We start from the raw sequence: 23,014 nt of genomic DNA, 5'->3' as shown, positions 1-23,014 counted from the left end.
ACTGTGTTTTTTTTTTTTTTTCTTTTCTGTGTGTGAAGAATTTAAATGCTAAAAGGACACCTCTAGGAGTAGTCAATAATTAAGTTTCTACCAGTGATTCTTCTTCCCCCAGGGCTGCAATATTGGGTTGCAGTGCCGATATCCACTTTACAAACCCAAGTTCTGTTTGTGTCTGGCTCTTAAAAAAGATTCTGAGAAAGGCATCCTGAATTCACATAGGGTTCCAATTGAAATTAAAAAAAAAAAATCGATCTCATGGTGCAGTTAACTTCAGTAATGTCCATATGAATCTTGGTGCACATGTGCCTAGCTGAGCCACAGAACAAGCAGCACAGTTGGTTTAAGCTGTGTGAGGAGTGTGTAGTTGCAGAGTAATTGCTGATTCTTTTTCTGCCTTGTTCTTTTTTCTTTTTCTTTTTCTTTTTCTTTTTCTTTTTCTTTTTCTTTTTCTTTTTCTTTTTCTTTTTCTTTTTCTTTTTCTTTTTCTTTTTCTTTTTCTTTTTCTTTTTCTTTTTCTTTTTTCTTTGGTGGGTTTAGTTTTTATGGTTTTTTTTTTTTTGAGCAGTAGCTAGAAATCAGACTGTTGGCTCTTCTCATTCATCATCTTTTTGCTTGTTCTTTCATGGGCCTGCCTGAAAGTCTTGAGAAAATGTATGACCCAAAAAAAGAAACAGATGCCTTATGCTGAATTTTGTACAGAAAGAGAATAATGGGAGCAAGTAGAGAAAACACAGCCAGGAGTGTGAAAGCTGAGTAGGAATTGCGCTGCAGATGGGCTGAGTGATCAGGAGAGCATCACAATTCCCCTCCTGGCACTGTGGCCATCCCTCCCACAGCACTCACTGAAAGTGTGAGAAGGGAAAAACAAGAAGGGAGTTGCTGCTCACTTGGGTTTTCTGTCAGTGAGTAGAGTAGCATGACTGGAATGCAGGACCAAGCATCTGGGATGTCCCCCTGGGGTGACTGAGTGAAGGTGAAGAGTCCTGAGAAAGGGCTTCAACAAAAAGGAAAATAAAAATGAGGGAAAAGTCAATCTGTCTGTTGGAGAGAGGAGGAACTGCTACAGCAGTGAAGATTGAAGTGTTGTCTCTTCTGCCCCAGTGTTCAAAAGCAAGGTTAGCTGTGACCTGGTTAACCTAACAAACACTTAGATTAAGATAGGGAAAGAAAAGATTAGAATTGCCCTCCTGTCCCTGATAAAAATTGCTGTAGGGAAATACCTGAGGTAAAGTAATTGTGGCGATTTTTAATCTCTGAAGACATATGGAAGATAGACAAGATCCGTAAAACTGAAAAGGACAGAGTGGTTTTCCCCCAAAAGAGAGAAAATGGGAGTTTCTTAGGAATTTTGGTGGAGAAATGGAGCAAGATTGATTTTTTTCTTTTTTAAGAGAGGAATTAAACTGCTTGAAAATACCTGGAATTTAACAGAGTAGGTAACTGCCAAGATCCATCTGTAAAGTTCAAATCATAACAAGTCATTTTGATTTCTCTGCAATTGTACAGGAAGCCTGGTGAGTAGATAAGGAGTGAGTGGCCATGGTATTGTCACCAGGGAGATGAGGAAACATGGGCTAAATGGGACCACCATAATTAAAAGCAGATTGCAATTCTGTTCTTGGAGTGAATGCTGGCAAATAAATGGTTCACTGTCAAAAAAGATGGATTTATATCTCATAGGGCTCTGGACAGAGACCAGTAATATTCTGCATTTTGATAATTTGGATAATAGAACAGGGAATACATTTATTTAAATTACCAGATAATATCAAAGTGGGTTACCAGCAGCCTCAGGAACAAAATTAGAATTGAAAGCTATATGAAAAAATTGGAGAAGTGATTTGTATATGCAGGTTTCAATTCAAAAGATACAATTGCAAGCTCTTACACTTACTGGGGAATCAAACTAGTAAACAAATACATAATAGGCAGTGTATTATAGTCACTGGTATTGTATAAAAATATATGGGGATATGGGTCAGGGAACAAACTGAACACAAAAGTAATGTCCTACTCTTTATGGGAAAAAAAAAGAAGTATCACACTTTAGTGTTTAAGCACGCGTTTTCTGTAGGACATGTAAAGTCTTGAAAAGATTATTTAGGTCAAGAAAGAACTGGGTTTCCTTAGCCTCAGCTAGAGAAGGCTGGGGATACAAGTCCTCAAATATTTAGCAGATTCCTGTGTACAGTGAGATGATGAACATTTTTCTTTTATAGGATTTTATGGTGGGAGATCAGGATTAGATAGATTAATTTTGTAGCCAAAGAGATTTTGGTTGGAGCAAAGAGGAGCATTTCTAAATCATAAAATAGTTAAAAGACAAAGTAATTTTTTTAGAAAGTTTGTAGAATTTCCTCATTTGGATGCTTTTGCAGCCTGATTAAACCAATAACTTCTCTGTGCTTTAGTGGCAGCTCATTCTGTCTTGAGGTGAGACTATGGCTGGTTCTCAGTCAGATTTTTCTCCCATTTTTCCATCAGGCATTGATATTTTGGATACTAAATCCCACACTGCTTAGTATTGAAGTCCCCTACTCAGTCTGTTTCAGTGCAGGGGATAATCCAATAACAGAGAAAGTCTATTTACGCACATCTTTGAGACTTAACAAATTCCCTTTTCCTATTGATTGCAAAACCTGTTTAGGCTGCATTAAGTATGACCAGAATGTTGATAGGCTCTTCTGCATTACCAGGCAGGGTGGAAAAATTCCTGTTTCTTTATTACACTGAGCTTTCTTCTTGCATTAGCATGTTATAGAAATACATATTCAGCCAAATCTGGTACAGTGGGGAGGAAAACCACATGATTGGTAAATTCAGGTAAATGGAGGAGTAAAAAAATTTCAAAAAGTAATTTAGAAGATCATGAAGTAAGTGCTGTTTACCTTCAGATCTAAGTGGAAAACTTAATTTAAAGCTTATATTCTGTAATGAAAGGGGGTTTTTTTGTGTCTTTCCTACTGAAAAATAGCATACGTAATTTGCTATAAGGATAGAATATAGAATTATAACTTGGTTTTAGCTGGTTCGAATTTTTTATTACTTGAAAATATTTAAAATGAAGTTGCACATGAGAAGTCCACTCAACAATGTCAAGTTTCAGGCTTTTTTTTTTTTTTTTCATAAAACAGTGTTTTGACAATTTACACACAGCAATTTAGTACTCAGAATTAACTGCATGCTCATTTAATTGGAATAGAAATAGAATAATTTGTCAACATTAGAAAGTTAAAGTTAACTTGTAACCTACCACTAAGACACTGTGAACAGAGCAGTCTACTCTCAAACCACTTTATTGCCTACAGTGTATTTATGGAATATAATGCACCTCTTTGCTGTGTGATAAATACCTTTGAGAAGATGTTAATTAATTAAATGTGTGATTATCAGCATGGAACAGAACAGATAGCCTTGCTGGATACAGTCTTGCTGTACAAAGCGTTGCGGTGTCTTTATCTCATCTTTCTGTTGCAGAGCTGCAGTCACGAGCTGGGTAATTGCTCCAGAAGTTCTGTGAATTTTAGTGTTACATGCTACAGCTACTGATGGTCTAGTGGAGATTCATTCATCCAGGAGCTATGCCAGAAATGCAAATGGAACTTTAAAAGGGCCTGTTTGGAAATAATGGAAAATGCAAGTTCTCCTGGATAGTAGCGATAGGACCCCAGTTTGAGTCTGGTTAGATCAGTTCCACCAGAGCCATGCAGATGTAAAGAGAGCAGTGTTCTGTGGTAAGCTCCATCAGGTAATAATGGGAATGGATGATGACAGAGTTAGAATTTCTTCAACCAAAGCAGATCATTAGCTGCCTGATTAACTTCTGAAGTACTGATAGAGAAGTGTCTGCTCAGAGGAAGAGCTCAGTTGCATTTAGTTACACATGCCGTAGCTGTCAGGTACCACTGACCTAATTGGAACAACAAAAAAAACAAAAAACAAACAAACAAACAAACAAAAAAAAAACAAAAAAAAACCAAAAAAAACCCCCAAAACAAAAAAACAAACAAACAAAAAAAACCCCAACAAAACTATATATATGTATATATCTGAGAAAAAAGAAGTGATATCTAATAAGTTCTTAATAGACCCTTATAAATTCCTAACCCACTAAATGAATATGCAATTAATCATATAACTTGCACCCACCTATAAACCATTAGCAGGCTACAAATGTCTGGCTGTGTCCCGTATTACCTTGGCAGTGCTGTGCTTGTGGGGTGCTCTGACTGATGATCATTCCTAATACTGAGAAAGAGAAGAGAATGATCAGCTTTACAACAAATATTAACTGTTGGGTCACATTTAATGTCATTCCCATGTAATCCATAAATGTCTGTGTTCATTTAATGTTAGCTGGAATGGGAATGCTGCATAGTTAAGGTCACTCCACAGAGTCTTATGAAACATTTATTTGTTTAATGGAAGCCTGCAGTCTGTACATGTGAAATAGATGCCTGAAGTGGCTCTTTGTGAGGATACCTGTGCTCTGTCCCACGGAGCACCATGAAATTTTGTTACTGAATTGAATCAGAGACGATACAGATCTTGAGGAAGTGTTGGACCAGTTACACCACTCAGTCTTGGGCACAGAACCAAATGTGGACTACACCTGCACCCCATGAGAGGGTGGATTTAATGTAAATCCTATCCCTCCTCAATATGTACAAAGCTTTGCTGCTTGCATAGTCTAACACAGGGTTCTTATCCTTGGAAGAATCCGGGATCAACATACATGTTTCTGTGTATTTTTTGTTTGTAACCTCAGCTTCCTTATTGAATTTGTAGTTCTTACAAGTAAAATTTAATTAAAGGATGTTGAGTAAGAGTCATTCAAACTACAGCACCATTATTAGTAACAGAAATTTTGTAAGGATTTTGCTAAATTGATGATAAATTTCTGCAAGGGAAGAGGAACTTTCAGGGAACTTGATGGTCAGTATAAAGATCAAAGAGCTGTTCTCCTTGAAAATGTGACCTATTATGGATCTCTTACGACAAATAAACCGCATTAAAAAAACAACAAAAAAAAATCAAAACAAAACCAAAAGACAAAAATATTTTAAAAGAGGATGTAGATGTTCAAAATGGACATAGTGCAGTAGTGAACAGAGGTTAGAAAACATTACAGCAATTGAGAACCTGGCCACTGGATTATAATCAAATAGCCACTGCTTAGTTAAAAACCTAAGCAGCTCAATTTGATTCAAGTCATTATTATTTTTAAAAGGACTCAAATGTGAATTTCACTAGTTAGTTTCTTGTATTAAAGGTACTTAAACAATTTTATAACCCCCACTACTTGAATTAGAAAAATAATTGATCTGTTTTTACTCATTATGTACAGAATCATTTTAGGTTTAATCATTTAATTCTGCACACCAAATTACAAAGAACATGAATTAAATATCAAATAAGTGGTTGTATTATGGAATTTGCTCCACTTGACTATGTGAGAGGAATATAAGCACTTTATGTAGGTATTTGATGTAAAATCTCTTGAATTTCATTGTTTTGATTAGAATGGCTTTAGTGCATGTGGAAAGGGTAATGATAACTTCTGTGGTCTTATGTGTCACATTTATGGAGGTTTTTGAATGCCTAAAGATGCAGCACCAGAGATGGTCTTTAAGAATCATGCTGGAGGTGTGCATCTCATTGACTTCATCTGACACCTAAATGCATCCACCTTTAGAAAGTTTAGGAGTCTATTCCCCTCATATGTTTTATGCAGAGAAAGCACTAAAATTATGTCAAATATGGCCACAAGACAACCTTGATGTTATTGCTGTCCCTGCAAGAGAGCTACAGCATAGAATATTCTGCTGAAGTTATAACCTACACCCATGGGCTGTTGATTACTTAGTTCATCTTCATGAATGAAGAATTCTTCAGGAATGCAAATAACTGAACATCTCCAGTTTTCACTTTGCATATATATATATATATGTGTGTGTGTGTATATATGACATACTGTGAGCATAAATGTCAAATAATTAGTGCATATTTAAATTGACTACTTAGTTGTTTCAGGATGCAAATCACACATTTATGAACTGAACAAAGTTTACAGAGATCAGTGAAGATTTTCATCATAGATGGAAAGTATTTTATTTTATTAAATGTATTAGTATTTTCCTAGTCACCTCTTTTCAGAATACATCATGGGAGTGGTCAACAGGATTAGGCAGTAATCTGTTTGTATCAATACCTAGATTTTCCTAACAGATGATTTCTTCTGTCTTTTCCTTTCATGAAGGTCACAGGCAGAGCTTTTTTAAAAAATTAGTTTTATTCACTGAGGAAGAGCCTTGGAAAAGAAAAACATCCTTCTGAAGATCACATTCATAATCGTGTTCAGCTCAGGAGGTACAATGATAAATACATTTGAAATTAAACCTACTGACCAGAAAAAACATTGCAAAATGAGTGTTCTGTGTAATAAATCATAGAAAGTTCTGGCTTGTTTATCTAACAATGTTTTTGTATTTCCCTGAAATCACTAGCTTTCTCACAGGCATTTTGGGATCACAGTAGAAGCTGTGGAGATGTGCAAGTGCTCTGTCAGGAGGTTTTGAAAATTGAGTTGTAGGCCACACAGTGGTGTTAAAAGAACAAATCCAGCTGAGTCCTTAACCTGATGTAGTGAAGCTGGAAAAGTTTTTCCATTCTTCATAAGAACTAATATCTGATGCAATTCAAGAAGTAGTCTGGTATGTTCTTTGTACAATCAGAGCACAGAACAGTTCTCTGGGAAATACTCAACATCAAGAACGAAAGTAGTAATTAATTATTTTTAAAATAGAACTAATGTTTTGGAAGAACATTCTACAAAGGAGAAGGATGAACACAGATTTAAAAAAAAAAAAAATAAAAAGCAAAGAACACCGCCCCCCCCCCCCAACCACCTCCACTCTATGAGTCACTTTCCCCTGCAAAACAGAGAAATAAGGCAGTGAATTATCAAGCTCCTTCACTGGAATCTGGAATTGCTGCTTCTCATTAAAGCAGGGACAAGTACCTTCATGGGAAGCCTGTGCCTTTCTATTAATACAAAATCACTTAGCCTGAAGGAAAAGGGTCAGCCTGACCCAGGTCATTGCTTCAAAAATGCTAAGGCAGAGTTTTCATTCACTTGAAACACCAGTGTATGGCATAATTGAATCCACCATGCAAGTGGATATCACTGTGGATGGTTGGCACTGTTTGACTTTTAAGAAATAATACATAATCCTGTGGCTGAAAACTTTATCCCGGAGCAAATGTCCGCAGACAAAAACAGGCTGTGTGTTTTTCAACTATTTTAACCATCCTGTCTCAATCCTTTTCTCATAGCCCAGTGTGTGGCAGGAGTATCTCCAATCTGCATTATGCATGAGGAAACCATCCCATCTTGCTCACAGAAGAGACACTGCCCCACTCCTAGCTCCTTGATCACCAAAATGTTACCTGACTGCCTCTTCTCTGACTAGGCCAACAGGACAGTCAGGAAAGCAGATAAATCTGCTGGCATTGGCATCTCTCAACAGTGCTGAAAGGAGCATTGGATAAGTGAATTTCTGTAAATGAGAGTTAGCAGTTCCTTTGGTACAGACAGAATGAAAGAAAGATCTTTTAATATACATACATAGAGTTGAAATACCTTGAAGTAGGTGGCAAAGACTAGACCTTTATGTAACTGTCCCAGAGAAATGTTTTAAGCTGTCTTTGTTGCACATCACTCTTTAAACCAAGCTTCCATCTCAGGCTATGAGGAACACTGGTAGTGTGACAGACCTAACAGATCAAATGGTTGAGTCCACTTTTTAGAGAAATATTAAGAGGTACCCCTTTATTATCCAATTTTTGTGTTCTTTTTAAGTAAGGACAAGTCTTTTTTGGGTATTTGAGCGTGAAAGGTTTAGCCTGGGGTCTTAGGCAATAAATTAATGTTCCAGTGAAGGCAGTCAACCACCTGCACAAATTTAGCCTTTATAATTCTATTTATTGTCTGCAAATGTAGCACCAGATTAGATGTTTCCTGGAGAGACGAGTTTGGTGTGAGGTATTCATCACTTTGTTACAGCTTCTTTGAGATCACCATGAAGTACTCCCTTGTACTAAATGAATAGCTCTCTTATCATGACCTTTTAATCACTTCATCATGAAGAGGTCTTTTACTTGCTACAGGAGTCTACTTCATGATACCCCCATCAAAGGGACTGTAATATCATAAAACGGCCACAACAGAGACCAGCACAGAAATATGGCACAATACGAGAAAATTAGTGAAGGTAGACCTAGTTGGCTGCAAGCAGCATCATGGCTTGCTAATGGGAAGTGCTGGAGGGGATAACTGGCTGTGAGCTCAATTGTTGGGAACTGCACCTGGAGGTGATATTTTGCTCAGTTTTGTAACATGGTAGTGGAACAGAAGGGGAACAGTGTAAGCCTGTTAGCAGGGCCAGCAGCACCAAAGAAATCATGGAGATTTGGGAGATGAATAGAGCATGACCAAAAAGGAAGTTTAAAGATGAAATTTGGCTGTAGTGATACTTGCTGAACTTACTTCTATGGAAAAGGTTTTCTTTTCATGCTGTATTTAAAACATGAAGATACTGGAGTTCACACTGCAGTGCAGAACTGGTGTAAGAAGGGGAGAAATCTAAATTGCAGTGTTCAAATTATTTGAAGAGTTTAAACAGGGTTTCTAGAGAATGTCTTGGAGGGATCTTGGAATCCTGGCTATCTTGGTTGCCTGGAATCATAAAGGCTTGGTTGCAGTACAGGAACATGTAAATACATGTTTTAAATACATGGGTTTCGAAAGTAGTTGCAAAAGCTGTTCATAGCTCAACCTACAGGCAGATAAATACTCAAAGAGAAACAAACAGTCATTTTATCATGAAAACTCTATAAAAGGCTAAATAAGGAATTTAATGTTATTAAAAAACCCTCCCAGTAGCATACAGAGATCCCCTGGACTCTCCAACACCCAGAGTTACTATTAAAGGTGTCTTGATGTCACTGTGGGAGACTAGCAGAGAGGAGGACTTATCACGAGAAACACCCACTGCATTCCTGCTTTTCCATGTGTCATATCTGCACTAAGCAATTAATGATGATGGTAACCAAGGCAGTGAAAGGCAGGTAGTTCATGCACTCAGGTACTGAACTGTCAGATTCCTTAGAAAACCGTTTTTCATTCATGTTTTCAATCCTTCAAACGAGAAAGGCTCTAGGTGCCAGTCTACTCTGCCTGAATTCATTCATCAGTTCCCTGAGCCTGTGTGTTGCAGCCACCATGCCCACACACTGCAGGTCTGCTTACTGCTTTCCCTCCCTGCTGCCTGTTCTCCTTTGATCTGATCCTCTCCATTTCCAGCCCTTTAAGGGTCTCAGCTCTGTTTTGTTCTGGATTTGTTCTTTCTTTTTATTGTGTCTCTTTTTTCCCACCCTGATATTTTTAGCTCTGTCTTTTTGTCTTCCTTCTTTCATTTTGCATGCTTGCTGGTTTAGCCATCTGCTTCCCTCAGCCCAGTTTTCTTTTCCATTTTCCCTTTGCATTTCTTCAGGCCCACAGGCCATTTATCTCATTGCTTCTCCTTTCTCCAGCTCCACAGGGTCTTTTAATCTCCTCATGCAATTTGTAAGCAAACAGCAGACGAGCATCCGGTATCTGCTGCCTAACTGCTGCCTGAGTGAGTCAGATTGTCTGGAGAAGAAAGAGATATTGGGACGATAGTCTTTACTTCAAAATTGACTCATCACATGCTTTGATTTCCTTTTGTATCATAATTTCAGGGCACCTTCAATTCTGTTTAGTTTTGTGCTCAGAACATGGACATTTAATTTATATGGAATGTTAATTTAGGAAATATTTTCTCAGTAGCTTTTTTAACCATGGGGTTTGTTTGTTTTGTTTTTTTTTTCTTTTTTGCATTGTATTTCACATTAATCAGTTTATGCATACTTTTGTAAATATCACAACATGTAGAAGTGTGTCTCTTCAAAACAAGGTGGTGTTTCTTCTGCATTTGGCAATTTTCTCTTTAGCAATCTGTTTGAGTGAATACAGTATGTGACTCACTATGGAAAAACTGAAAATGAAACCAAGTCTTAATTCTTTCTTCCACAGTATCTCAAAGAGCAATTAAACCATCTCAGAACACTCTGAGGAGACTTGATGCAGCTTTGCCTTTAAGAATCAGTGTTTTAAAACATACTTTGTTTTCAGTTAACAATTTCATGAGTATGTGTGGAGGCACTCAATCCAAATTCCCTGTAGAGGATGCCTTTTGTATGGGATATGGGTAATCCATAGGACCCTGTAATGACATCAGACTGTCTAAAGTGTCAGGCATATTAAAGTACTTAAATGCATATTTTTCTAAGACAGATTTGGATTCTCAGCTGCACTGACCAGAGGGAAGCACCCTCACCAGTCTCATATTTCCATGGAGATAGAGTTCTGGTTGTGCTGTCAGAATTTATATCTTTTGTTTCTCTTTACACTTGTCCAGATGAAAATACCCATGCACACCATGAAGCTGCCTGCAAATCGGTTCAGGAGAACAGAAGTTTCTGTAAATCCCCAAATACTCATAAAGTCCAAATTCTGATCACACTGAATATGAGTGTGAGCATATGCTTGAAAAGGATGTGCATGTACCTGTGTATCAGTACAAAAAAAAAAATGCACATATTATGCTTGAGGCTTGAGATTGACCAGCTTCACTGTCATGTAACAATGATTTCAGGGAAGTCATTCCTGTTTTTTAATGCTGCAGGTGTATAAGCCAGAAAAAAAACACATAAATTTTTGTCTAAGTCATCTCATACAAGACTCAAGAAACATATTTTACGTGATAGTGTAACTAATAGAATTTCAAATGACAGTGATATGTGAGGCTTTCAGAAGTGGCAGTGCAGTACATTCTTTCTTGAATAATTCACTCATCTGAAGTTATTAGATATTCAAAACTGATTGAGTTGCATATCCAAATGATGGTCTATCAGCTGTTGATGTAGGAGAAGAAAAAGAAGTTTCTGCATTTACTCTGAACTGTGGTTTGTATCATGTTACTCTTCGTTATATGAACTGAGTTTAATTGGTTGTGATTTAATTTACATTCTGCAGTGGATGTCTTTTTCTTGAGATAATTAATCTTATTGAAAAATTATGTGTGAACAGTTGAGGCTCTAACAGATTTTCTAGAGGTGCTTTTTTGTTTAGGCTTCCTTGACAGCCTTTTTTCTTACAGATAAATTACGTGTCTCAAAATGTCTCGCCTTTATATTTATTTTGGTTTGGCAGCATAGAGTTGTTATGGCTGTCAATATTTCATACCCCAAAGTATTAATGCTAACCATAAATTACTACCAATGATATGCAGTGGTTCTTATCAATCATGAGAAATAATCAATGCTGATTGAAACAAATAAATATGATGCTTTTCAAAGTTATGACCTTGTCATATAACTTCAGTGCTCAAATGCATCGAGCTCTATCTTAAATTAGCTCTGCAATTATATAGAGTTTTCAGAAACAAGATATTTCACCAAAAGGGTCAAAATTGTGCAAGACCATATAGACATTTAGACATTAATATTGGCAGAATTTACCTCTATTTTTTTTTTTTTCTTCCAGAATTGGGTAGAAATAATAGGATTTACAGATGGGTGGCAGTTCATCATCTCAGTATTACAGACTCTTCAGTCGACTGTTTCTAAGAGTTTACTCTAAAACCAGATGAAGAAAACATATCATACTATTTAAAATGAGAAATCCCATAAACTTTGTTTCAGATGTAGTAGGTCAGACAAAATAATCATGTCAGTTCTTTCTGGCTGCATGAACCATGAGTTAATGTATCATTATCTGCAGTTTAAAATTAATGTAAACTGAAAAGATTTACTGGATTTCACCATTTGTGGAGTTAAATTCTGTGCCTGTCTCTACCCCCAGATGTAATCAATATGAAATCAGTCATTAACTCATGTGGCTTAACTTATTGACTCTAACACCAGGAAAAGACCAGTAAAATACTACAGCTCCAAGAGCAAAAGGTGCCACTTCACTGGTGCATGGTGTGAAGCATTTCTGTATCCCAGAGTGAGCTGAGCTTTGGTATCGGTGCATAGTCTGAGGTCTCACTGTGTTTGTTGCCAAGGCATGAAATCAGCAGAATTCCAATCTTTAATCAATATTATTCTCATGAATATGCAGAGGCTGTCACTTACTGATACAGTGTGTGGTTGTTCAAAGTCTCCACTGATAGCACAGGTGTTATCCAGTGGTTTCATGTCCCTCTGTGGCTCAGAATTCAGTGCTGCAGAGCTCTCTATTCACTTTTTACACACCCAAGGAACCAGTTACATGAAACCCAACTGTGGCCATGCCATATTTAGCTGTTTAATCCCATTTAGCAGCAGTTCCTATGCTGGAGAACACATGGAGTCAGACTGGGAAGGCAAAGGGGGAACATTTGAGGTGAATGATAATGGAGTTTTAGAGAGAGTTGGGTTTCACCATAATGTTGTGATACCATTAACATTATTAATTTATTTAGCACATAAATTGCAAAATGGATGGAAGTTTCATCCAGCAGCTGTGCTTTGCCTTTGGCAGTAGTCCTGCTGCTCCTAGTTTAATCTTATTAACTCCCTCACAGCTTTTACTAACGGGGTGCTGAACATCTTGCAATACAAAGATAAGAAAGGAATAGATCTTTTTTATTGTTTTGTGATCAGCACATTAGATACTGATTCCATTCTCTTTGCACTGCAGTCCCAGCAAGGTCACGTGTCTTAAAACTCATAAAAAGGAAATGAGGAATAGGAGTTGGTTGTGTGAATGTTAATCTGTTTTTTTTGGAGAGCAAGAAGTTGCTGCTTGGAATCCTGATAGCATAAAGCAAAGACTGGCCCCCTCCTACTGTAACTCATTTGCTTTCAGCAGACTTCCCACAAAGGGGGAAGTTCAGACACAAATAATCTGGTGTTCTCCAAACTTGTAGCAGAATAAGGAGATGGTATATGATATTAAAGACCTGCTCAAAGCCTTTTCTCATTTTCATTGCTGGAAATCGGAATTAAGCCAGTATTGCCTGAGCAAAATTGATAGTAAAATATCAGTAACTAGAGGAGAAGTAATTTCAATAATTATTTGCATAATTTTTATAACTAATACGCATAGACTTTGTATAATTTGTATAGCCTGTGGTTTTTTGTATGGGGAGTGAACTTGAATATACATTAATTTACTAAAACTATATAATACAGTTGTTTTTTCTGGCCACAAGCACACTGTATTTATATCAGTAGTCCCTTCAAAAGATCTCTATAACCCTCCTGTGCTTCATGATGTCCCCTCATATTCTCTCCACTCTGCATCTGGTTCTTGCTCATTATTTGTAGCTCATGGCACGTTCTGCAGGTTTCATTTTTCTTCCAAGCTACTTTTATCCTAAAGGCAAAATAGGAAGGAATATATGTTTGCATTTCTTTTTCTAAATTGTATTTTTGAGCCTTTAGTGGAGATTTCTTAAAAATTTGGATTTTTGAGTGAGACTCTGTCATTTTGAGTGGGTACTTCATGGCATGAATGGCAGATGAATGATTGGTTACTTTTTGCTCGGCCTTCTAATCACTTTACCACAGCAAAGGCTTTTGGTTCAGTTTTCAGCGTAAGTAGATTTCTCAGTAATTCTTCAAATGCTTAATTCAACTGTAGAAAAGAGGATAAAGGCAGAATCCTACTCATGTTGCTGGTTTTCACACTCTGCATGACAGCCAGTAGCTCCTGTGGCTGGCACCCACCGAGGCAGTTTGGAAACGTGCCAGACCATTTTACTAATGTATTATGAAAGGTTTCAGAAGTGAGCAGGGGGCCACGGATGAATGCAGAAGTGAGTGTCCTTGGCAAGATGTATTCCTGTTTACTTCCCTGCTTCACTGTGTCCTGTGCCCTGATTTCTGGGTTCACGTGCATTTTGTGATATGTATTGTAATGCAGGTTATCAATTAGGAAGGATCACTTTTAGTTTTAGGTAGTCCTTTTTTTTCAGGAGGGCTTAGGAATGCTTGTTTCTCCCTAACGTTGTTACAGATGTGGTGGCCTGAAGAGATAACTGAGACAAGATTTGTGGGAAGAGGTAATATCTTTTATTATGCCAACTGATGTAGCTGAAAAAAACAGAAAAGCTTTCAGGCACAGAAAACCTTTTCCAGGTCAGGTTCTCTCATAGCTTTGAACTGCCTAATAATTGACTTGTGCCTGTGAAGCAATAAAAGCAGTTTTTTGATCTTTCTCTTTTTATGAGTAATACTGTTTGGGAGGCATCCATATATTGCAGGAGTTAAAACCTTACACAGCTAAGGCTGATAATTCTGCTTTCAATTCTGATTAAATTCTTTAGCTCATAGAGCAAGAGTATAATAATTTTTCATTCAGACTAGTAGTCTCTTAAAATACTAGATTTTGTTTTTCATGGGCTCAGAAGTGTAAATTAACCCATAAAAGATCTGATACCTCACTGATGAATCAGAGAGGCCTGCATGGTTTTGAACCTTATCTAAGAAACTGCCTCTCTTTCCAAATCAGGGTATGTGTTTGGAGATAAGTGGGATGAGAATAATGGCAAACACTGCAATTTCAGTTATTTAATGAGTCTCTGCTGCTTTTTTTTTTTTTTAACTAATGGGAAGGGCATGGCTTTTAAATAGTATCTTTTTTATTTTCTATGTACAATACAAATAGATGAATATCTATGCTGTGTGCAAGATGTGGACCCCATTTGGCCGTTAATCTTTGGAATAACTGAGAGTGTTACTGTGGGTGCTGAAGTTTTCAATGTATTTCATATACTCTCACCTTTTATTGTTCTTGCTCAGACTGAGTGCTTTTATGCCCTGTGAGATGTCTTATTGGAACCTGAAAGGGGAATTTACAGAGTGTAGCAGCACTGGGAACTGCAGAGATGAGTTCAGATTACAGGAATCTTTTTGGGTAAAAAACCAAAAATACGGGATGGTCACTCCCCTACCTTGTAAAAAGCTGTGCTAGCAAGGAGGCATCGTTATTGCTCTAAATGAATAACACACAAAAGAATGTAATTGGTTTATAATACAGGAAATGGATAAAGGATGCATCAAGGTGTTTGGCATGCCCAAGCATTTTGAGATTATAGTGCTGTGAGGTTCTAATGTCATCAGCTCTCCTCCATTTCCCTGGAGCTGAGAGCTCTCATCACACTGTAAAAATAGTGCTACTGAGGTTTTCTTGGCAGCTTTTTAGCAAAAACACTGAGAAATGTTTTCCAAATTACCCAAGGACAGTGAACTGGATATTTTCTGGAATGTATTGCAGAATTAGTGGAGTGTGTTTTGGCTGAGTGCATAAGGCACTGTTTTCCTGCATGTTGTTGGGCTATGCATTGAGTTCCACAGCATTATTTCATTTTTAAGAACTGTAGAAAGAAAAAATAATTCCTTGAAAGGTAGAGAATAAAGGATACATATAAATCCAGAACTCAGTCATTGAAAGAATCACACCTTCATCTAAATGTGTCATCTAAAAGTTCAGATCATGATTGATAAGTGTGTTTTTTATTGTTGGCTGTTAGCTGAGTAATAGATTGTTATTTCAATACGTTTTGACTGGAGCAATTTGTCTTGAAATACTTTTGTCACCTTTTTCTTTTAGGTCCTTTGTAATGGAGTTTTGTAATTTCATTTTTTTCATACACAAATGCAGCTAACTTTTTCAGTGTTGAGCAGCACCAGATGAAAGCTTGTCATGACTTTCTAAGCTGGTGAAAGAATGAATTCAGAAGAAATATTTAATATGCAGTGGTTGTTACCTACTGCATTCTGTGGCAAAAGAAAAATTAAATAAATTGTATTGAGGGGGTGGTGTACTGTCTGTCTGATCTAAAAAGCCATTTTCACAGTTCTTAACATTGCAGGGAACATTTTCCAGCTTATCATAGTAGAAGCAGGCAAGTTATTTACTTGCCAGAAAGGCCTGAACCCTAGCAATCATACATGCCACTTGAGGAGTTAAGGCTCATCACAGTGCCCAACTTTAACTTGTATAATTCTTTTAATAAATTATACCAGGCCATTTTCCACTTTTTGTTTCCCCCAGCTGATCCGACAGTGCAGAAATTGCTGTAATACATTAATATTTTAAAAGGCTTTGCTCTCCTACATTGCTTCACTTCTTAGAGATGTTTTGTGTATCCATATTCATTAATTGATTCTCTCTGTGCTTAGTAGGAGTATTTTTCACTACAACCTTTCTCCCTTTTCCTCCATTTCATGTCTCTTTTTTTAGTCAGTTGGAGCAATTCAATGTCCATGTTTAAATATTAGTCTTCATTCAGTCTTTTGATAGCACCTCAGTTAGAAGGCAAGGAGGACAAGAAATGTTTGAAAACATTTTGGAATAGGAATGATAGTGCTTTGGGTTTGAATGTTGCACTCAGTAGCCAGCCTTCTTATCTTTTTATTTGCATAAATTACCAGGGTTTTTTCTGATGGCGCACTTCCTACAAAGCAGGAGTTGCAGGGTGTAATTCCCCAAGCCTCTTCCACAGAGGACACAACTGGTGGCTGTCTGGGAGGTTTGATCCTGGTGTTTTGGGGGTTGCTGGTACTCCTTGCTGGGGTGCCAGATGTTGTATGATGATGGATGAGGCGTGTGATGAGGAAGAGGTGTGTCCCAGCCACTGTTGGCTCTGTGCAACAAGAAGCCAAACAGGTTAAGCTTTTGTACAAAACTACAAGAGCTTCATAAGAACTTCCTGTAAGAGCCAGACTAGAAAAAGAAAGATTTTCTACATCCTTTTTTATTGATTTCATTTCAGTAGTGATTGTGTTTCAGTGTGTGGCTCTCACAAGCAAGATAACTTAGGAACCGTCGTACTTGTAATTTATACATGGTGCTCCTGTTAAGAACTAAAACTCACATGAGTAATTTGAGAAAAATGTCAGCATCCTGTCTGAAAGTGACTTCACTGTAGGGTTGGTCTCCAGTGGAAGTGGAGCTCCTTCAACTTAGAACACAGATATTAATGTTTCTGCATAAATGTTTAGACAGAAATGTTAGACAAGGCATGAGGAACGTTTCCACATGACATATGAAGTGTTGCTCTTGTTGTTACAGCATATTTTCTGTTTGAGCTGCCAGAATGACATTAGTTTAGCATTTCTTGTTGAAATATATTGTCTAATAATTTACTTTTTAAATATTTCTATTCTAAATATTTATCAGCCCTGCACACATTATCTTTGATACAATTTTCCCTTTTCCTGCAAGGGCAAGAGACCCATTTCTCTTCTTTGTAATTGGCCTTTAAAAGCTGCTGGCAAGTTCCCCTCTGGGTAACCTCTGGCAGTGCACATCCTGTGCAGAAACCACCATGATTCAACCATTTGTCTCTGTTTCAGTCACACTTCTCAGAAGAGGCTTGCATGACCAAACAGTTTCTCTTAAGCTGTAATATAAAGTATAAAATATAAAAAACATTTGGGGCATACTTACTAATATATGTATGAATCTTACTGAAGCAACAGTTTTGATGTTAAACACAATACACTTAGAAAATGGAAATTTTTTTGTCTCAATTTCCCTTGTCTCAAAGGGAAATTTTATAAAAGGGGTATCCAGCTGTTGCACAAAGTAGAGTTTCTAATCTTAGAGACCTTTGTGGGATTCTTGCTGCATGAGCCAGCAAGGATTTAGGACATGCTAAATTCTTGGCATTTTTGGCAGGGAACTAATGGTAAAAAGGGAGTTAGTGGAAGGATGTTTCAGATGGCTCTGTTATTGAATGTCCTCCAGACAAAATATCAACCTCTGAAACCCTCTCATGTGCCATAGTGACAAATTCCAGTGTCTCTGTCCATGTAGGATCCCCTTTGCCTGTTCTCTTTGAAGGAGATACTGAAAGGTTCCCAGTGTAGAAACTATAACCTAAAGAGTTCCCAACACATGTATCCATGTCAAGGTTTTGGCTTTGTAGCTGTGTCTGTCCCCATCTAACTGGAATGAGCCTGTCCAGAAATAAATCCCTCATGTGCCAAGCAGACATGCTGTAACTGTAGACATGAAGCTGAAGTAAGTCTAGTGGATGTCATCTAATGTTTCTTTCTAACAGAAGTTTACATTAAAAAGAAGAGTTTTGCTTAGTTCAGTAATAATTAGTCACAAATCTATTTTATATTCCAAGACCATGAAGTAATTTCAAATTATATTAAAACTAACACTATGGAATTATGCTACTTTCATGATGCAGGACATAGAGGCAAAAAATGAGCTAGGTAAAAAACAATCACTCAAGCCTGGAAGAGAGCAAAATGTCTATTATTCACTATCTGTGTAAAGACTAATGTTTGACTAGAGAGAATGTGTAATAGTTTGCTTTGGTATGAGCTCTTTGGTATGGTGGTCCCTCAGATGACACACTGTAATGGCTTTTCTGTTCCATTTGGAGAATCCTACAGGTTTGGAATCCAGAAGTCACTGGTAACTTGCTGTTGAATGAGAAAGGTTTACTGAAAAATAGTTCTTTGTTTTACGCAAAATGACAAAAAACCTTCAACAAACTTTTCCTGAAAAACAAAGGAAGTCAACCAAAATTAGACCAAAACATATTTAATGAAAGCCACAGCAAACAGAGCCCCACTCCATACAGAGTTTTTCTGTTCTGTGAGCCATGCCTGGGAGGTCCTTCAGGCTGTCCACAGCAGGTGGTGAGAGCAATACCATATGACCTTCTATTGGTCTGCCTTTCAAGTAGAATAACTGTGATGCCTGTGCAATCATTTTGACACAGCTTGATGAAGAAATACAGAAAAAAAAGTGTTTTGTTTTTTTTTTTTTTCCTAATGTATGTTCTTGGTGGGTTTTTTCGTTTTGGGGGGGTGTGTTTTTTGGTTTTGGTTTTTTTTAACAGATTTTACAGATTTTTCTGATTGGGACATTTTCTGTGCAGTTGTTGTACTGAAAAAGTGTCTGGTTAAATTAACATATGAATATGTGTGACCTTCCTACAGCTTTCAAAACCTGGTTCAGGTCTGTTGGTTATAATTAATTCAGTAAAACATTCTTTCAGTAATAAAGGTACTGATGTTTACAGGGATTGAAAGACTGTGACTGCCCTCATGGTAGTCTGTATTTAATCCTGTATTTTGTCTTGTAATTCTTTACTTTCTCTTTTTTTCTTTTTTTTTAACAGGTTTTTCATTATTCTTACACAGCTTCATACGTGATTTATAACATACACACAAGGTAGGTCACATTGTTTTTTCCATACCATGTCATTGTCAGTGGCTCTATGCATGAGGTGATGCCAATGTGTTCAAGTAAAAAATGTTTCCCTTTTTTCAAGGGAAGTTTGGGAGTTAAACCCTCCAGAAGTAGAGGATTCAGTTTTACAGTATGCAGCCTGGGGCGTTCACGGACAGCAGCTGGTAAGCACAGTCATTAAAAATGTATGGACTCCAGATTGAGGTAAAAACAAAACTGAAAGCCTTAAGATAAATTGCATTATATATTTCTGCACTATGCTAGTATGGTCCTATTACAGCTTTTAGGAGAGCTCTATTTATTTGTTTATTTTTTATTAAAAATATGTCTTTCCAGTCTGACCCCCAATAAGCAAATTGTACAATTGCTGAAAGAATCACATCTTCATATAAATATGCACTCAAGTGATTTTCAGGATAACTATATTTATGGCTACTGCTATGTGGGAAGGAAAGTTAAAGGTGAAGAGAAGTTTTCTTTTAAGTGCAATATCAATGAAAACTGTGGGCAAAAGCTTAGCATCCAAATGTGATGTGATGGATTCATGAAAAGTGGTGTTTTCATTTCAGTATGAAAATTACTGCCAAGGTCAGCTGTGCTGCATTGAATTCGTAATAATAAAAAAAAGAGATGCTATGTTTCATGTATCCTTTTTTTTTTCAGAAGTTTTACCATTTTTAATGAACATAAATCATCCATGATCATCGTGACCAACATCAATATGAGAAGAAAATAATTGTGGTTTTAAAACAGCAATGATTTTAAGCTGACCTGTATTGGTAGTTGAAGGCAAGAGACTGATTAAATCTTCAGTTCTGCATAAGAAATTCAGATAATCCTTGTTACAGTGCTCTAATAAGCTCATTAATGCCCTCAGGCATGATCCCAGGGCCTCCTTGCACATCCAGCTTGGTCATGCAGAGAGGCTGTAAGCCGAATGTCTAAAGAATACACCCTGTTGCTTTATATCATTCATCAAGATGATTGGAAAGTAAAAAATGTTTCTGGTTGGAATGTATTGCATTAAGGAAGTGGAGGCAGGTGAGAAAAAGTAATTGGAACATGCTTGGTATGTTTTAATAATTAACCACATTAATTTATTAATAATGAGAGAGAACATGGTGACAGGACTAATGGTAATAAATACATAGGTTATTTACCAGGCAGCATTAGGGAATGTGGCAAACCATATAGGTCATAGCAGAAAGGAGAAGCATTTGCAAAAGTGAACAGATTTAAGGAGTATTTTAATTAAATTGCAGTACATAAGATTTGTCTGTGCTCTACCTCTGATCAGAAATCTAAAGTAGAACTAAAATTAAGTGCAGTGATTACTGAGAAAATATCTTTTCCTTTTCCTTAGATGTCTCATAAGAACGGGGTCAGACTTACCGATCGTAAACCTCAGAAGAATAAATCAGAATAATGCTATCTTTGTGTGTTTTGCTTAAAATGCCATTCTGTAAATATGTATGGATACTTTCGGGTACAGGCACAGGTGGACTCCTATTACATCTCAGACCTGCAAAAAAAATGGGCAATCATTTTAGGTACAACCTTCATCATCCAAATTTGAAAACATTGGCATAATTCATACTTGAGTGAGGATAACATTACTCATCTTCGTTAATGCCCCCTAGTAAAGTTAATGTCATGCTTTAAAAATATCTGCTCTGCTCTGGGTTTTATGGTGCCATATGGTCTGCAGAATTAGGAAATAATAACTTTGAACACAAAATCTTCTGTGCACTCTGAATGACACCGAGTGTTGCCATAGAGATGTACACCTGCAGGAACAGCCTGCTGAAGGTGACTTTAGGAATTGCCAATTAGAAGCATGTCCTCTTGAAGCCATTCATGTGGTGAAAGGAGGTTTCCAAAGTGACAGAAGTGCCTTGCTGCATTGCCCTCCCACTTCAGCAGCAAGCCAAAAATGTAGAAGGAGCATGAATGAATAAAGACTGTTGTGAATAATGGTTTTTACTGCTGTCCAAAGGAACATCTGCCTCCAGCAGAAGCAGAACAGAGTTTTCATTCCAGCAGAAGAGGTTAGGCAGAGGAAAGATGTGTGCCTGAGGCATTGCCACAATGGTTCTGTTACAAAATTTTTCATTAGAACAAACACTGTATGAGTGGTTTTGAGTAAAATAGTATAGGAAGCAACCAGCAATGAAGCAGGGCACAGAGGAAGGTGAGAGAGAGAGACCAAATGGTGAAAATCTGTCAATAGCTATCGATGGTATGTACCTGGCTGCAAACAAAGCTGCAGTCTCATGGATCTGTGCTGCCATACACACTGTGACTGGTTTACCTTCTTGAACAAAACTTACATGTCTTTTCCATGGAATAAGGAAATAGTGATAATTCATGAGTAAAACAAGCAGTGAAATACTTACTCTAAATAAAATAATCATGGTGTATTAACCTGGGTGATCCCCAAGAGCCATTCATTACAACTGTTCTTACAAGTGGGGTACAGTTGGAGAATAAATTCATTTTGTATACAAAAATTTGATGTAGAAAGACCCATGACATGTGCTATGGGCCATCACAGAGTGTATGTTGGTCTCTAACGTGAAGGGGAATAGCACCTTGCCATCTGTGGTGCAGAAATGAATAGCAATATTATAGCCAGGACTGGTCAGCAAAATTAGCACAAAATGTGAAACATGAGGCCATACTGAGACCAAGATCCCAACTTTACACTATAAGTATTTGGAAAGTCCTGGATTAAATCCAAAATATGGGGGGATGACACATGGACTTGGTCAACTGTTCTCAATAGTTAGGCTATAGTGTAAAATAAGATGTTTCCAGTCCATGGTTCTGCAGAAGATTTCAGTAACAGTGCAGCCTACATAGTTATCTTAAATTCTTCCGATGGGGAGGAATTGGCAAGGTGTTCAAACAGATAATATACAGATATGAGGGGAAAAAAAAACAGGAAGGAAAATATGTATGAAGCCATGAACTGCTTATTGCACAGAGGAGGGATAAGGCTGCAGTGAAATCGAGTATATGCAATACTTTGCCTCCTTGTGGAAAGCATGCATCAGTCTCAGTTTACTGTTCAGAATAATTTCTGGGGCTGTCTAATGGGCCAGTATGCCCCATGTGGCTAGTGAAGAGCAGAGGTAGGTTATGTCAGATGCCAGGTGGCTGAGCCACAGTACCATTGTTTTCAAGCTACCACAGTGGTTGCAAGTTATTTCAGTTTCTTGCTATTTACCTAGAGTAGACGGTTTTGTAATGATTAAGAGGAAAGCTCCGAGAAACATCTGCTGTTTGAGTCATGACATTTTGGTGGTGAAATTGAAAATGTTTGCCATTGGGGTGAAGAAACTTTTATCTAATGAATTAATGTATCTTAAGGTCACGTAGCTCTTAAAACAAGAACTGCTTTCAAGGACACACTCTTTAAAATGCTGCCTTTTAACTGTGTTAGAAATGTGCCAGATCTAAAATACCATTTCTGGGTCATAGCATGTTAGGGAGCTGTTTATGTGTTTGCCAAACGTTACTCATGTTTGATTAAAATTGTGCAAGTCATTTGTTGATTATCTCTTTACCTCACCTTCATAGAATCCATCACTGCAGCATTAAGTAATTCCAGGAAAGACAAACCAGCCCAAATAGAGATCTAATTTGTTTCATCAACATTTTTCTGCCTCCAGTTTATTGATTAGAGACCTCACTACTTGTGGCTGAGAAAGAGATATC

General features: G+C 37.3%; 1 protein-coding gene across 1 annotated transcript in view; it reads left to right on the top strand.

Annotated features, from left to right (window-relative positions):
- Positions 1-23,014, top strand: part of DPP10 (dipeptidyl peptidase like 10) — a 251,064-nt gene that overhangs the window by 166,737 nt on the left and 61,313 nt on the right. The window contains exons 6-7 of the mRNA XM_069021194.1: positions 19,224-19,276; positions 19,377-19,458. Of these exons, the coding sequence (XP_068877295.1) occupies positions 19,224-19,276; positions 19,377-19,458 (135 nt within the window). The remainder of the gene's footprint in view (positions 1-19,223; positions 19,277-19,376; positions 19,459-23,014) is intronic.

This window comes from Aphelocoma coerulescens, chromosome 7 (genome assembly GCF_041296385.1).
Source record: "Aphelocoma coerulescens isolate FSJ_1873_10779 chromosome 7, UR_Acoe_1.0, whole genome shotgun sequence".
NCBI lineage: Eukaryota > Metazoa > Chordata > Aves > Passeriformes > Corvidae > Aphelocoma > Aphelocoma coerulescens.
This window is presented reverse-complemented; position numbering and strand designations above follow the sequence as displayed.